This window comes from Pecten maximus, chromosome 8 (assembly GCF_902652985.1).
Source record: "Pecten maximus chromosome 8, xPecMax1.1, whole genome shotgun sequence".
In the NCBI taxonomy this organism is placed as follows: domain Eukaryota; kingdom Metazoa; phylum Mollusca; class Bivalvia; order Pectinida; family Pectinidae; genus Pecten; species Pecten maximus.
The window spans coordinates 38,340,209-38,358,537 of NC_047022.1; the positions used below are offsets into that span (position 1 = coordinate 38,340,209).

Below are 18,329 nucleotides of genomic sequence, written 5' to 3' on the forward strand. Positions count from 1 at the left end.
TGGGTTGATTTATGGGTAAAACTATTTATATTTTTGTTTCATTATTTTTCAATACTGGGTAGAATTAAGTATAAACATTCATATTTCTTTCCAGTAGCGTAAAAACAATCAGCAATGTATACCTAGTCCAGACCTGGCTAGTCTGATGTTACCAGGAAAGTTATCTCTAGAACCCTTGTACACAGTACCTAGTTACGATACCTAGTCCAGACCTGGCTTGTCTGATGTCTTGTACACAGTACCTAGTTACCATACCTAGTCCAGACCTGGCTAGTCCGATGTCTTGTACACAGTACCTAGTTACGATACCTAGTCCAGACCTGGCTAGTCGGATGTCTTGTACACACTACCTAGTTACGATACCTAGTCCAGACCTGGCTAGTCTGATGTCTTGTACACACTACCATGTTACGATACCTAGTCCAGACCTGGCTAGTCCAATGTCTTGTACACAGTACCTAGTTACGATACCTAGTCCAGACCTGGCTAGTCCGATGTCTTGTACACACTACCATGTTACGATACCTAGTCCAGACCTGGCTAGTCTGATGTCTTGTACACACTACCATGTTACGATACCTAGTCCAAACTTGGCTTACTCAATGTTTCTGACACCAGTTTTATCATCAAAGTTACAAAATGTAAGATATCTTAACATTTACATGTATGTATGACTTTGTTAATTAATAGGTATATACCGGTAATTGTATGTTAATGAAAAGAACCCTGTTTTATCCATACAGAAGCATTATCATGTATTGGCAAAACTTGTAATTAATACTTTTAACATGAATAATGGTATTAAATTAATAATGTTTAGATCTAAATTCAGGTCCTTTTTATTGATTATTTAAGTTCAAACAAATGACAACCTCCATCATGGCCTCATTTTGTATGTGAAGAGGTTTGTTTTCCTCAGATCAAACAAATATTGAAACAGCAAATCAAAATAATTGTTTTTCTTGCAACATTTTATTGCATTTCAAACAACTTCACGATATCATACTTAGTACTATGCTTAAAAAAATGAGCATGTCAATCTAAAATGCTTAATTCTTTTACCTAGAGTAAAAAATATGTAATACAAAAGAGTTAATAACAATAGTTGTATTGAGTCTTACTATGTAATATATACTAGACAAATCAAACTACTTCCATTCTAGAAATTTAGATACCGATAGCTTTGTTGTAATCAACCATGTACAGTAATCAATTAGTGTTGTTGGTGTTTACCAGGATACAACTCGTTAATGTAAAGTTATACCATGATGTGATATTCCTTGTTTCCTCATTGAGTACTGCCAGCGATATATTCCTTCTCCTTATTATCAATTATTTTATACTTCTGCTTCAATAGATCACCTATCTATACCATCAAACCTTTGCTGATCAAAGGATGGCAGTTTAGTGAATTTTATGTCTCATTAAGCATCCCCCCTTATAATGCCAAATCTATGCTAGTAAAATGATGGCGCTATAGTGAGTTTCTGCCTAAATAATCACCTCTCCCCCGTATAACACCCAATCTTGTAAAATGATGGCACAATAGTGAGTTTTCTGTCTAAATAATCACCTCTCCCCCCTGTATAACACCCAATCTTGGCTAGTAAACCTCGACTAGTCCAAGGGAGAGAGTTTTTACTAAAGGTACATATCATGGTTTGTGATTATATCTGGTACAGTCCCCAAGTGTATGTCAACATTATCAGGTTTTAACAGGATTATGATGTGTGTTGTGTAGTGCTAGCTTTGTCGTGTTTTTGTATGTGTGTGACAGTATGTATACATGTTGTCCTCATTAATTTTACAGAATGTGTATCATCGTTATGAGTGTGTATTGGTTTGTTTTAAATACAATGGATCATGATTCGTTGTGTAGAACTTATATTGTCTGATATCTCAGGGTTGATGAGAGGATATAAACATATCTGATAGTCAATTAAAGATTCAATAAGTCACCATGTGAAGGGAAGTGAAATACTTTCTTACGGAACTGACCACCCTTCATCAAATAACAATTAATTCCATGGTGAATCTAAAGAAGTCATTGGTATATAGTACTTGTCCTGAGTATCCACCGACATCGCTAAATTATGGAGCTTGTAATCTTAACCACTTCATCATCTGTTTTCTTTGGTTTGTTAGACAGAACATGGGTTAATTGAAAATAAGGTTACTTTGACTCCATTTGGCTTTAAACTCATTTGTAGGTATGTATATGTCTCATGTGGACATCAAATTTGATATTTGTAACATGTACAACCGCTCCTACAGACACAACGTTCAACCACAGCCACAAAAGCTAGGCATTGGAGACTAAGCATTGCCAATATCAATGAACCGTCACATACACTGTATTTAATATAATATGGATCTCCTTAATCTATTGACGTTTGATCTTGGATACAATATTAGAAGAGTCCTGAATATATATAAGATCATAGCCCCTAGTATAATCTTTGATTGTGAATGCAATGTATTTACTATACCTGTATTGATAACACTTTATGGGTGTTTAATGTATGGAGATATTTGCTATGTAGGTTGTAAAAATACAAGATAGCATTTTGTCTCTTGCTAACTTTGGTCAGGACAAACTATTTAAGTGTTTAGATCTCTGATCTCGGACATTGTAAAAAAAAAAAAAGATTTCAAATTTCTCTGTTTTGCAAAAAGTATGTAGCTGAACTGGTGTATTTTCCATTAAAATTATAGGCCATAATTTTCTCGTTATATTCACGTTCAAAGTATCTATGTTTATATGCAGCCATTCAAACAGTGCAAGATAGAATGTCTTGGAATAGTGTCCATTTCAGTGTGTTGATAATGTGGTCCAAACTTTTAATTTTAAAATCTAATGTTAGTATTTCTCATTTTCAAATTTTAGTTTTCTTCATGTGATAACCTAATGATTTTGTAAGTACATTGTAATAAGTATAGGTAACTGAATTGAAACAAATTATCACTACGGAAATCCTAATAATTAATTTTCCATTGTTTGTACGCGGAATACGGCTTTCTGATTGGTTGAGATTTTTTTTTCATGTCTTCATGAAAAAAATTTGCAAATGCAGCGAAAAATGTGACATCACAATATGGCCATTCGCGTTGCGTAATGATTTGTGAAAAAGAATCCCTTATAAGATCAATTAATTTGTACATAAAACATGTTTTAATTTTGAAAATAAATTTCAAAAATTTATTATAAGCATTGATGTCAATTATTTTTTAGTCTGATAGGGGTATGAAAAAAAAAATTGTTTGCAAACTTTTTGAAAACATAAATTTTTTCATATTCAAATATGAAACTAAAAAAAAATGACATAAATGCTTAAATAAAAACCATTGTCATGGCAGTGGTCATTACATCATCAGGAGCACACAATCAGTCTAATTATAAACCACATATAGCCAAGAAATAAAAATACTATTAGTAACAGAAAAGCATTTCTTTTTAGTTTTTGCACAATTTTTTTGTATTTTAATTACAGCAAGTAGCATCATAGTTGTGCCAATGCGTAATTTTTCATATTTGTTAAATACATATCATGTGCTGTAGTTGGAGTGTGCAAAAATAATCATATTTAAGGAAATGTGCATCAAAATCTACGCGACAAAATCTGCATCTATCCAAAATTAAAAGGTTGCACATTCTGTACTTTGGACTTACCTTGGTAATACAAATTTACATCTATCCAATACAAATTAAAAGATGCACTTTTTGTGTCAACTGCAAAAAAGCATGCATATCATCCTTTTCACAAGTGCTTGCTTCGAATTGCTTTTCAGGTAAGAAGGTCAAATGTCAAGGTTACTAATCACCCAACTTTCTGCACAGGCGATACATCCACTTCTGTGCAATTCTTTTTCTTTCTTTCTCACTTTATATATCATTTATATTATAGCACAAATTGAACATTTGACTTAGCTCAATAGCGATTCTTTAGTGAATCCAGTAGATCAAATTCATTGTATTTATTTATCATTTACAGTGTATTTATTGATAATATGTTGTTGCCACAAGTCTTTGTTTTGTTTTTTTAATTTATGACGATTAAATTATTTTAAACTTCACAATTTGTTTCTTATTATCATATACCTTTTATCTTTATACTGTATGGTGGGTTATTTTAGGCAGTTTAAAATTTTAAAAGTCAAAATTCAAGAATTAAATTTTAATGCGTTACATTTTAGCTATCAGCCTTCCTAAAATGTTAGCATTCCTTAAACAAGGTATTTTTATTTTAGTGATAAGTATTTTGGTACGTTATCTTCATTAATGAGTATTTGTTCCTCGTGTGATTGGTACGTGTACCCAATGTTACTGCTTGGGTGTGTCTAGCCGACACGTTCTTGTTGATTCGGGATTAGTGAAGAACATGTTCTAGTAATTTTCGCCCTATCACCAGGAATGTGACAGGAACACAAACATGGCATCCACAAAACATAACTGGACAGTGTAAAAATCAATGACTATCTATGTCATTTTCCAATTATTATCAATTAATCTTTGCGGAACGATATATAATTTATTATAACAGTATAGCAATATCTCAAACTGAAAATGTTTATTGAATACAATATGACTGACATACAGATATTTGGCAGTTTACGTTGCTGACACAGCACTACCCTCTTTGTTCTTCCTGTTCTTGCTGTGAGATTCTTGTTCCTAGAACATGTCCTGTACCTGTTCGCGATGTTAGGGCGATGAGAACATTATTGTTCCCATGTTCGAGGACATCCAAGAAGTGTTCTTGCTGTTGCCCAAATACACCCTTGGTGATTTATTACAGTAGACATACTCGATTTGGTACTGTCCAGGAAAGAACATCTAAATGTATAGGGGTAAACATTTTAGCAAGTTTACCTTTAATGACGTTAATACTTAGCGGCTCATGTTTAAGAGTTTCAAAACCAGTCGCTATATAAAATCAAATTTGTGCCTCCCATAAATTACTTGCTATATGGTGCACTAGTTTTCATTGGTGTTTGAAATGACCTCTTCCAGATTTACCAACATGCTAAAGAAACAAAGTTTGTTCATGGAGTACAAATTTATTGGTTTCTGAAGCATAATCAAGTTCACATATTTGAAGATGTTTACATATAAATGACATGAAAATGGGAACAAATGATTGTTTAAATGTAAAAGTTAAAGTCTTAATTATCTCCATTCAGACCAATACATATTTATGATCTGCAAACAACTTTTTTTCAGGGCCATAAAATTGTTCATGCTGAAGCTCACATTCTGTTCAATCCCTAATTGAAGAAATTGCTTTTACCATATTAAAGGGTGCCATCATGGGTTGACTGTATCATTTCCATTATAAATACCCAGGAATTATGAAATGTTGTTACCTCCTCTTCTACTGAGGCCTACAAATAAATCACCTCTTTGGAAAACTTTTACAGATATTTGGAATGAAAAAAAGGAGAAACAAAATACATTATACTTTGCTTTTATAAAAACTTGTCTCTGAAGAGGGAATCTTTTACCTGCGACTTATATCTGCTGTGAAATAGCACCCTTTACCATTAAAGTGGTGTTTTATTTATCCCATATTTCCATTTCAATGTGAAGCCTTACTCAACTCAAAACATTGCCAGAATTCAGTGAGTTACAGGAAAGATGGTTCTAGTATGTAACTTGAAACTGTAGCATGAGAAAGGATTTAAGAACACAAAAGTTCTCCAGTCAATGAATTATAAAACCTATGAAAATGTGGATGAAAAGAATGAGCTTTTTACATTTTCTTTGAAACACATATTAAGAACATTATCTATACCATTACATACTTTATGAAGTTTGTGAATCTAAAAATGGTTCTGTATGAGTGTCTCCAGAAAATAGAAATCTTAGATGATCAAAAGGACAGGACATGAACAAATACACTGACACACATGTTTATCTACAATTTCAAAGTGTGTATTCCTCTATCACTGTTAACATACCACAATGCGAGATTTAGCAAGTACTATATCATGAATTGGTACATGTTCCAACTTAACATTGGGATGTACAGAGGTCAAAGAACACATCAACACTTACAAACACATGGCACCTCTTGTTAATATACACTGCCATATTTAGCTCTAAGAGAATGAAATATTCAAATTAATTTCACATTTAGTTTTTCTATTTTCATTCAAATGACTTTGTCTAAAGGATGTTAATAAACTACCTGCAGCCATATAATTCAATATGGTTTACTTTTCAATTCATTGATTGTGTTCAAACTGGGAATTTAGCCCAAAAAAATAATTTGATCAAAATACAGATCATCATTGCATACCGCATTGTTTCTTCATAATGCAGTGTATTTAAATGATGTGTATTTTAATCAGGTTGTCAACACTAGCCGAATGAATATATTCTAGTATACAAATTGTTATTTTTCTGTCTTGTAGAAAATATTAACTTGTATAATGACTGCCTCTGCCAATATTATAAAAGAAAACCTCCCTCGGCCTAAAAATCAATTTAACCATATACAACATACCTGTTAAATCTACACCTGGGTAAGGCAGTATACCAGTTGTATCACTCTGGCTTGGATTTTAATAGGCAGCCACAATAACCTTAGACACTTGTTAAATCCTTATTGCACACCTTTCAAATTTTACACTTTTGGATATCATAATTTCCAATACACCATGTGAGGTTAACTATTAGGCATTGAATTTAAACGCTTCAAATAAAATATAACTGATAAACAGTAAATTTACATATAAATATAACCAATAAAAAATCAAGTTTTGACATGAATACAAAATTCATTTTTAGAATTCTTGTGATGAGCCATGCTCACTTTTTGCCGTTAGAATTTATTCCTCTTTGTATGATAGTACATTCATGAAATTTGACTTGTAAGATCTTTTAAAAGATTGCTTGATAACATTATGATAATGTAATATTTTTTAAGTACTATTTCTCTTAAATAGATCTTTCAGAGTGTTTTTGTGCTTGTGAGAAAAAAATACTTCAGAAACATATTTGTTCTTCAAAATTGTTAGGCCTGTCAAGTTCTTTACAAGATGCATTTATTGGCATGTTGATTTAATGCTTTATCTTACTACAACAAAGGTCATTGCTATCAAATCAATTAGTAATTCAGATGCTACAACATAAAAGTTCTGACAATCTGTTAACATCATATAAACATGTTTATAAAACAAGATATGCTATGATAAAAACTGAATCCCCACTTTTAACTTATTTCTTTTTCACATAATTAAGAATTAGAAATGGTATCTTTATTTCAACAATGGAGTTGAATTTGACTTTTCACATCTCTTTTAAGTTATATACATGACAGCTGTTTCATTTCTTTATAAAAAATATTGGCAAACACTATGAACTGTGTCTGACAGAAGAACTCTACAGGATAAAAATATTTATGGAAGAGAGACCAATTTTTTCCAAAGCATGATTGTAAACTAACATCCTGTAATACTAGTAATATCTGAAAATGCTTCTTCATTTTAAGATATTTACTTGATGTTTTATATCTGACCGAGAAATAAGTTACATGACAGCCATATTGAAATCCAATGTTTCTGATGCTAATATTCTTGACAAAACATATCGCATACCAATGATCAATATACATTTTAAAATGGCAGATGTCAATATCTGAAAAACAATCAGAAATATATTTTCCAATCAAGTCTGTATTAAAGCAAAAATATTTATAAAACTCTGTTTGTTATGTCAGTCTTTGCTTTGAATCTATAGGCCCTGCCACCATCCTTTTAATTCTCAATGTATCCACGGTAGGGTCTACCCCTCGGTACAGTATGTACAGAGTCACCACCAAGCTCCAGTCTTGTCTCCCCAATATTTACACGGTTATCCATGTCATGGTGATTCTTTCATGGTATACCAAAGAACTTGAGAGAACGATCCATACTGGCTGATGCCAAGAAGGTCCCGTTGTGACCGAATCGAACACCGGTTGCTGTTGCAGTGTGGTCATTGAACACCACCAGATCTTGCCACTGTTTGCACAGGTAAACTCTGTAAAACAAATCGTAAATGAAACATAGTGTTTATTTATTGTAAAATTGCACGTAATTAATGGGTTTAACAACAGAAACCAATAAACAGCCTAATCATATTGATCTAACAGTAAAACGAAGTAAACTGATCTCAAAAATTTCTACTCTTTAAATTTCAATTATTTCCATCCTCAGTTTGCTTTTTCAGAAAGTGTAGTATCTGCTGCTAGATATAATCACACTGATATAATTATTTCATTTATGGATTCTCTATTTTTACAAATTCATGTTAACTGAAATTACATGATTGAATTATTTATAGGAATATTTTGATGTTTTACAGTACATGTATTTGGAAAATTACTGAAATGAAAATAGGTATACCTGACATCAGTACCCGCAACAGCAAGGTAGGTACCACTCTGGTCAAAGGACAGCGACCTCACCTTTAAAAAAAAAAAAAAATGCTTAACAGTTTAAAGAAAAATTACTTTGAAAAATAAAACTTGGGGAGAGGGGAACAATTTCTGGTGGTCAGATTACCATCTTTTACAAGACTTCCTCTGTCAGATCAACATATATACAGATGAACATTGTAACCAATTTCTCCTTTGATCATCCACATACCTAACCAGAGCCAAATATTAATTTTCTTCTCAGTTCAATTAGAAAACCTCCCAAAATACTTGGTAGATTTCAATCGGCTAGGTAACATTCTGTCAATCAAGAATAATCCGGCCTATTGATTAGTCATATGAGGAATTGTCTTGCAATTAATTTTTATACTCACATCATATTTGTCGCTTAGTTGTAAGGTCTTGAAGTTCTTCAATTTTCTCAAATCCCAAAGTTTGACAACCGAATCTTCTGCAGATGTAGCCAAGTAGTAACCTAAAGAGAAAACAATGATGTAAGAAGAGTAAAGGAATTATGTTCACACACTCCTGACAACTGACCTCAATTTTAAGTGCGACAGTAGCTGAGTACAAAACCAGAATGATTCCTTATCAATGAAAAAACCCTAATGCTTTTTTAAATCTATCTTATTGAGATTGCCAATGAAGAGCAGACAAATATTGAGTTTACCAGTAAAGTGATGAGCAGACAGATATTGAGTTAACAAGTAAAGTGATGAGCAGACAGATATTGAGTTAACAAGTAAAGTGATGAGCAGACAGATATTGAGTTAACAAGTAAAGTGATGAGCAGACAGATATTGAGTTAACCAGTAAAGTGATGAGCAGACAGATATTGAGTTCACAGTAATGTCAAGAGCAGACACTAAAAGGCCTTCATTGACAACGGCCAAGTCATGGAAGGAAATTAAAAATTAAACTTTGAATTTACACAAAGCATGACAGTTACTCTAGTTCTTTGGAGAGTACACTGGTATATTCTTAAACATTTCTGGTTTTGGTGGTCAGAAGGGATATTTTTGATTTATGAACGTATTTGAGGACTTACCATTTTCAGAGAAAGCAATACTAGTAATGGGGCCCTGGTGACCAGGGAAGTTGGCCACATTAGCCCTCTCCTTCAGATCCCAGATCTTGATCATTGAGTCTTCTGTGCCAGTACCAAAGATCAAACCATCAGGATGAAACTGTGCGCAGGTCAGGGCTACAGTGAAAAAGACATTAAGACTATCTAAACTGCATTTACTTTATCAAACTAACTGGTACATCAAGTATTCTATCAAAATTTTTGTGGGATTCAAATAGATGTATATCGCTATTGCTCTAAACTTTACCACAATATAATCTTGAAACATCAGTAAATTACAAGGAAACCAATTCCTACAATTCTGTCTTACATATCTGTATATATACTGTAATATTTGTAGATTTCCTTAGTTCTATTATTCTTGGGTGTACATTGTCATATGTTGCCTCTGTATGAGGCCGGTGATAAACAGGCTGATAATGGTGGTCCTAAATATTTTACCATGTTGAGAAGATGGATCATTGACTTTAGTCAGAACTCTGCCAACACGAAGATCTGAAAATGCCCAGTGCTGAAACATGAAAAATACAAAATTACTTCAGTGCCTGGATAGCTTGGTTTTTGAAATAAGGTCCAACATAAGATAGTACCTATTGCTCACTGTCACATGTTCTAAATATCACAGTCAAATTAACAAAGCAAACAATGTAAAAGGAAAGGAAACATCTAGCTTTTTATCACAAAGACAGCCTTAACAAACATTTTACATTCATACCCATTAAAAGAAATTTGCAGAGACAGCAATCTTATGAAGGTACATAGAAACAACTGATATTGTAGATATGAAACTTAAGCATTGAGTTTGACAATTAAAAGGAATCAAGTTAATCTATTATATATCTATGACATATGTTTAAAGCTGTAAAAGTGTTGTGGTACAAAGAGAAGTAATCTGTGGTGAAGACAAACTCACAACCTATAAATTCATTTGGTTTACCCTAGTCATAGGAATGTAATATACTATAGGTTGAACATTGAAGAACATGCCTGTAGTTCAGAATCTTCATCATTAGCATAGCATTTAAAATGTGTGGTGTGTATGCTTTACCTACCATGTCTGTAGATGAGCTGAGAAGGTAGTCACCAGTAGCGTGGAGACTGATGCCTGTGACAGGGGCGTCGTGGGCACGAATGATCTGGGCACACTGTGCAGTCTGGACACCCCACACACGAATGGTACAATCAGGCGAAGCAGTGAACACCAACTCCTACACATACAGCAAATTGCATTGTAACATCTGAGAATATCCATCATACCTAAAGTCTATGGTACCAATTAGTGCTGTCATGCCATCTCCAAATATCAAAGCAAACAGAGTATTTCAGCCTATTCTTTGGTGGAAAAAATGTATAATATTGGATCTTTCTTTTCTAATGCTTGCTATATCTTTAATATTAAAATCAATTGATTGTGTGAAAGTTCCATCAAAATCAAAACTGAAGATTTAAACGTTTTTTGAGCATTGAAATATTAAGAAAACCTGACTTCCACACTTTTTTTAAAATAATGTATCATATTTCTATAATAACCTGCTACATTTACACTGAATGAAAAATCACATTTTTAAATTGATTCTATAAGTATGTAAATATTCACATTAATAGCCTACAGATGGCTACTGAAAAATTCTACTGCCCCATCATATATTCCCTTAAGTTTGTAATTACCAAATATTTCTACAAGCCCATACAATATATTAATTACATTTCAAGGCATGGAGCTAATACAATGGAATATCTCTGATGTATTATGTACTAATACTAAATTTTAAGTGTCAATAGACTGGCTTACCTCTTCTGGGTGATAAATGACGCTAGTGACCTTCTTTGAATGACCTTTGAGAATGGCCATGACCTGTTCTGTGTCCTTGTTAAATACCACAGCATTTTTGTCATTTCCACCTACATACACAATATTGAAAACATACACATTTCTAATCAGCTACATATGTTTTGTATATATGAACTATATGGTATACTATATATTGTAAAATATGATCGATACACAAGATGATGAGATCTTTGGTAAGGAAACTACAGGAAGACTATCAACAGTGACTGCCATACATGTACACAGTACAGAACTGACACAATCACACTATCAAATTTTGTAGCATATATGAGAAAGGAATTAATATAAGCTCTAAGCTTGTTTTCCCATCCCATAAAAAAATATTTGTATATGTATTGATTATTTTGATTAATGAATAAAATATTGTTTAAACTAAATTTTGTATCACTTCTTCCACTAGTACATGTATAAATATCTACATAAAAATATTCAACTTTCTGAATAAATCAATATTAAAGCAACTAATTCTAAGCATTCTTTAACATTCTACATTTAAATCTCATAAAACGCCAAACAAAATCTTTGTTATTGGCCAAATATTGGGACATCTTTCATACAATCAACAAATTTCAATTCCACCGACTTACCGGTAACAATCTTAGAAGTATCCTTCAGACACACATCAAGAGATAAAATTCCAGGCACACTGGCACTGTGTAATCCCTGGGGAAAAAGTATGAGCAAACATGTAAAGATTTGCGAGATTACCTGCATAATAAATATATTACTCCATGTCAAAATGTTACTCTATATATCATAACCCCACACCTAAACCAGTGGAGGTCTGTGTTAGTGATTTCCTCCTTCCATTCCTTAAGTACCCATGTAGCAAATAACTGGACAGTAAATGGATGGGCAGACAACAGAATAAAAGGAACAATGGCCAACAACACACATAATACAGACAACAATGGGTGACACACATAATACAGACAACAATGGGTAACACACATAATACAGACAACAATGGGTGACACACATAATACAGACAACAATGGGTGACACATAATACAGACAACAATGGGTGACACATAATACAGACAACAATGGGTGACACATAATACAGACAACAATGGGTGACACACATAATACAGACAACAATGGGTAACACACATAATACAGACAACAATGGGTGACACACATAATACAGACAACAATGGGTGACACACATAATACAGACAACAATGGGTGACACACATAATACAGACAACAATGGGTGACACACATAATACAGACAACAATGGGTGACACACATAATACAGACAACAATGGGTGACACACATAATACAGACAACAATGGGTGACACACATAATACAGACAACAATGGGTGACACACATAATACAGACAACAATGGGTGACACATAATACAGACAACAATGGGTGACACACATAATACAGACAACCATGGGTGACACATAATACAGACAACAATGGGTGACACACATAATACAGACAACAATGGGTGACACATAATACAGACAACAATGGGTGACACACATAATACAGACAACAATGGGTGACACACAATACAGATAACAATGGGTGACACACATAATACAGACAGCAATGGACAATACACAGAATACAAGAACAATGGACAACACACAATACAGAGTACAATTTGTACAATAAAAACTAATCGTTCATAATTTTATTGTTCAATGTTTTGGAAAACATGAATATCTTTTCCTAATCTGGAGCAAACTTTTTCTCAGTTGAAATTATCTTCTGGAAGGGTTACTTACAAGCACACTCTAGGGAGCAGAAACATGGTCACAAATGGTTGTTTACTTACCGTGTGAGAAGCCAACTGTCTGTAAGTCTTAATGTCTTCAACAATGGCCAAACCTTCAGGGACAGTCTTGCCTCTCTATAATTGGAAAGAAATGAATCAGGAATTCAACAAAATAAATCAATCATCCCAGAGTTCCATCAAGAAAGATCTGGGATGTTCTCCTCTAAGTATTTTTAAGGTTTAAGAATGAAGAACAAATGTAGGTTACTCTGTAAAACAGACTCATAGTATATGAAAATCATAAACAAAAGTGTGTAAACATTTGATTATTTCAGATACTATATACTGGGGGAATATCTATTTATTTATTTCCAACATTATATACCAAGGGTACATCTGATTAAATGTTTCAGATATATGATATAATGGGGGTACATCTGATTAAATGTTTCAGATATTATATAATGGGGGAATATCTATTTATTTATTTCTGACATTATATACCGAGGGTTCATCTGATTAAATGTTTTAGATACATACTGAGGGAATATCTATTTATTTATTTCTGACATTATATACCAAGGGTACATCTGATTAAATGTTTCAGATATATGATATAATGGGGATACATCTGAGTAAATGTTTCAGATATATACTGGGGGAATATCTATTTATTTATTTCTGACATTATATACCAAGGGTACATCTGATTAAATGTTTTAGATACATACTGAGGGAATATCTATTTATTTATTTCTGACATTATATACCGAGGGTTCATCTGATTAAATGTTTTAGATACATACTGAGGGAATATCTATTTATTTATTTCTGACATTATATACCAAGGGTACATCTGATTAAATGTTTCAGATATATGATATAATGGGGGTACATCTGATTAAATGTTTCAGATATATGATATAATGGGGGTACATCTGATTAAATGTTTCAGATATTATATAATGGGGGAATATCTATTTATTTATTTCTGACATTATATACCGAGGGTTCATCTGATTAAATGTTTTAGATACATACTGAGGGCATATCTATTTATTTATTTCTGACATTATATACCGAGGGTTCATCTGATTAAATGTTTTAGATACATACTGAGGGCATATCTATTTATTTATTTCTGACATTATATACCGAGGGTTCATCTGATTAAATGTTTTAGATACATACTGAGGGCATATCTATTTATTTATTTCTGACATTATATACTGGGGGAACATCTGATTAAATGTTTCAGGTATTTACATTTTGGTAAATGGTACATTAGGAAAATGATTAAAATGCATCTTTAAACAAATTAGTGATTTTTGTGTTAGGACATATTTCATTAACGTAACAATATGAGGGATATACCTGAACAGCTAGAGAGATATGGAAATGCCACTGTTTTTTTCTTTTTAATTGGTCATACTTATATCAGGAAACTTTTGCCGCTGTTTAGCTTTTTTTATGCCAAGAAAGAAGAGGTCAAATTGAACAATGCAACGTAAGGTAGATGTTCATTGTTCATTAACTGTAATCATCTTACATATTCTCCCGACAAATTCTAAATGAAGCAAAAGTGTAAAAATTTTGTCTGTGAATGAATGTTTCAATATGAAAAGATTTCCCAGTATTTAGTATCAGCATTTCTAGATGTGAGCTTGATGTAATATCCGTATGCACAATAAAATGTAAATATGACTTGAAACAGACAAGATGAATTTCTTAGCGTAGCCTTAATTCCTATCAAATACAGAAGATTAACAATGCCATATCATTGAAATGTCCCAATATTTACCTTTTTACGTTCTGCTGTAAGAAGAGTAGCTTTGTCTTGGAGCTGAAAAAAATAATTTTGATGGAATATTTTCACATTTTAATTTCTAATATGTCACAAACTCTTATTTTATATTTAAGCATAGCAATCCTCATAAAATTAAATGTTCTACTTCAATTTTAACAGTTAATATTAACATCATAATAATATCCACATACTTTTATTACCACATTAAAAAGATCTAATAAAAACTACCAAAGTAAATAAGTAATATCTCCCATTTAAAATTGACTTTAAATATCACACTGATTTGACTGAATTTAGAAAGATCTCTCTCAAACATGTCATAAAAAATCATTACGAAGAAAAAATAGTTTTTAATACACAATCGATATTAAACCTACCTTCTGTAGGACTTCATCACTCATGCCGGCCTCCTCCATTGGCTGTTGGGCAGCCTCTGGATTGGCTTCTGCTCCATATGCCTGCAATTAAAAAGCCAACAAAATGTACACAAATAGGTTTTCATGACTAACCGACTGTTAAAATACATATTATATAATTTTAAAAATGTCAATAATTTCTCAATTTGTTGAATGAGGAATGGGCATTGATAATGTTTGATAACTTGTGGCCAATCTTCTTGTCATCTTTTTGGGGGGTTAAATAAATATGTTTAAACTAAAAACTGCCTTCAATTAAAAGCAAGAACTCACAATGTCAGTTTCATCAGATAGTTTAGTTCTATCATGAAAGCAAAAATTGTAATTTCTATTGAAATGTAAAGAGTTAACTCACCGGTTGTTGAGGAGGAGCAGTGTATCCTGGAGCAGCCACGCCTGCCTGGGGTTTGAGGGTGGCCAAGGCTGAACAGCAGAAAAGAAGCATTAGAATTATATTGAAACAATCTTTTTCACAACTTTCATTTTGTTTTACAGACTCCTGTAATAAATCTTTTGTTCTAACACTCATAAAGTAATAACATTCTGAGAAAGAGAAACAAAAATATTATTTTCATTTTCACTAGTGCAGTTAATCTTATCTTCATTTCAAGTAGTGATCATACCTTCTCTGGCAGCAGAGACTTCCTTAGTGAGACGGGCAATGACACGACAGGCAGCATCGTGCTGGTACAGGGCGTGAGACAATTCTACAGGAAAAATAATCAATTGTTAAAAGGCATGTGAAATAAGTTAAAAATAAGAAAAACAATACAAGTCTGGTACAATCAATTGCTAACAACTTTCCTCTTTTTTCTTTCTCTAAGTGGCTGATAATTTCAGTGAGAAAAATGAATGTGCTGCTTTATATTTTTGTTAATCATTTCTCTCTACAGAACTAGGTGAAATGTTATGGTTAAGTTCAATAATTACCCTGTCTGGCTGTCTGAAGCTGTTGTCTCAGTGTAAAACTGTGTAACATGACTGCATCCTGCAAAGTAACAAGTGTTTACGTTCATTATTGGTATCGTAACCCTGAAAATCTTAGAAAACATTCAGCAAGATTACTTTTCAGTTAACTTAATATTACACGAATTACACAGAAGTGTCATCTGTGCTACCAACAGTTATAAGTAAAATGACAAAATGCTTTCCACTTGATAGAGCTTAAATAATTAGATTTATTGCACAGTGGTCTAGTGGTAGGACACAGAAGGATCGCTAGTTCAAGTTCAGGCACCGACGCTGTGTTGTATCATTGAAAAAGATATTTTACTCTTGATGGTAGGGCAGTGCAGGAAATATTGTGTGTCAGCTGTGAGCACCGAAATAGCAACTCCTCCTATATGCTCCCCAGGGAGTTGATAAGACATCGCTAAAGGCCCAATAACCATGGATGTTCACTTGTGAACCCCTTTGAGATGGCTATGCTGTTGAGATATGACTGTATATAAAACTCCAAATTATAATTATTATTTCTACCTCAGAAAGAATATAATTTGAAACTAACCCATTCATCTTGTAGAGATTTTAAAATTGCTGGAATACTTGTAGCTGATGCTGGTCTTGGCTTCACCAGTGGCGATGCTGAAGTAAAATAAACAACAAATGGATTAGTTTTATAGGAAAATTAAGTCTTGTCATATTAATAAATAATTGGATTCCTCAAACTTCAAATGGATTATACTATTATCTAATTCTTTCATTTGATTAGATTGCTGTGCACCAAAATACTAAATATGACACCATTTTAGAATAAGAATATTTTTCTGAAATTTAATTATGTTCATTTCAGCCTCAGTCTGACTACAAATTAGAATTCCAATGTCAAGGACTTGAAGAATAGTTTATGTAATGGGTAAGGCTCAAAGCATGGACATATGTCTTATGCATCAGGTACACTTTACCTTTGACTTCCATCAGCATTTCTGTTGACAGTTTTTCGCCATTCATGGGATCTGTTCCATTTTCTTTGATATATTTTTCTATCAGCCGCTTTTCGTAGATGTGGCCGGAGGCTGAAGAAATGACCGGCTGTTCTGGAACCTCATTACTGACTATTAAAAAAAAGTGAAGAAAAAGAAACAATGAAAATGAACCTGACCATACATTTCATATCAAACGATTTTCTACTCAATCAACAATGTCTTTTGAATATATCTGCTGGATAATTTACTACGATTTACGATTTATTATCAATTACTGGTGTGCAAAGAATGAATTCCAAGAAATTTAATCAATACTGGAAATTTATACCCCCCCCCCCCCCCCCCCCCCATTACTCTGCTTTCATGTCATATATATATACTTGTAACAGCTATACTCAAGGGAATGATATTTCTTCTGCTCAGAGTCTGTTTATTTATCTTTAACAGAGTAGAAGAAAACAATAGCTTTCTGGGCGCGAGTGACTTTGTTTAAAAATATAACACAACGTCGGACTGTCGAACGGCAAGCCGGTGCCATGTGTTCACAACTATCTTATTTTAAAAAGACTTATTTGTTGTCCGACAGTATAACGAAAGAAGAAAGAATATATCTCAATATTTCATGCATTCCGCACTGAAGATATACAGTATTTAAAAGAATTACAAAGATCTAAATAAAAATATATTATTCTTACTTGCACAGCACAGCGCCATGTTGCTTGTGTCACGTGACTTTGAAATTATCCAAAGTAAAATTGGATACGAACCCGGAGGATCATTTTTCCGGATTATAGAGAAAGAAATTAAAAACTATCCGCAGTGATCAAAGCAGAGACATATATACAGATATATATCTATATATGTCTCTGATCAAAGGAACGAAATTTGAACTAGCTCAAATAAATTTTCCAAGGCACAAGTATATCTGTATTATCATGATGAGAACTACGTAATATATGTATATATGTCTCATTGATCATAGTGTACATTACTCAAGAGACGTATATATACACGTCTCTGATTACTCCTATACGTATATGAGGTCTTATTCCACCTGATTACATTGGTGGATATTTGTTACATGA

At 32.9% G+C, this 18,329-nt stretch overlaps 1 protein-coding gene across 1 annotated transcript; it reads right to left on the reverse strand.

Annotated features, from left to right (window-relative positions):
- Nucleotides 1-5,038: 5,038 nt before the first annotated feature.
- LOC117333432 (pre-mRNA-processing factor 19-like) lies at nt 5,039-17,978 on the reverse strand. The gene is made up of 17 exons (XM_033892724.1): nt 17,940-17,978; nt 17,224-17,373; nt 16,827-16,903; nt 16,250-16,307; nt 15,943-16,026; nt 15,675-15,742; nt 15,281-15,361; nt 14,898-14,939; nt 13,157-13,231; nt 11,947-12,022; nt 11,300-11,409; nt 10,560-10,715; nt 9,949-10,018; nt 9,469-9,624; nt 8,795-8,895; nt 8,389-8,450; nt 5,039-8,023 (listed from the first exon to the last, which is right to left on the reverse strand). The coding sequence occupies exons 1-17, from the start codon at nt 17,956-17,958 to the stop codon at nt 7,879-7,881; spliced, it is 1,530 nt and encodes a 509-aa protein (XP_033748615.1). The 5' UTR covers nt 17,959-17,978; the 3' UTR covers nt 5,039-7,878.
- Nucleotides 17,979-18,329: the final 351 nt, after the last annotated feature.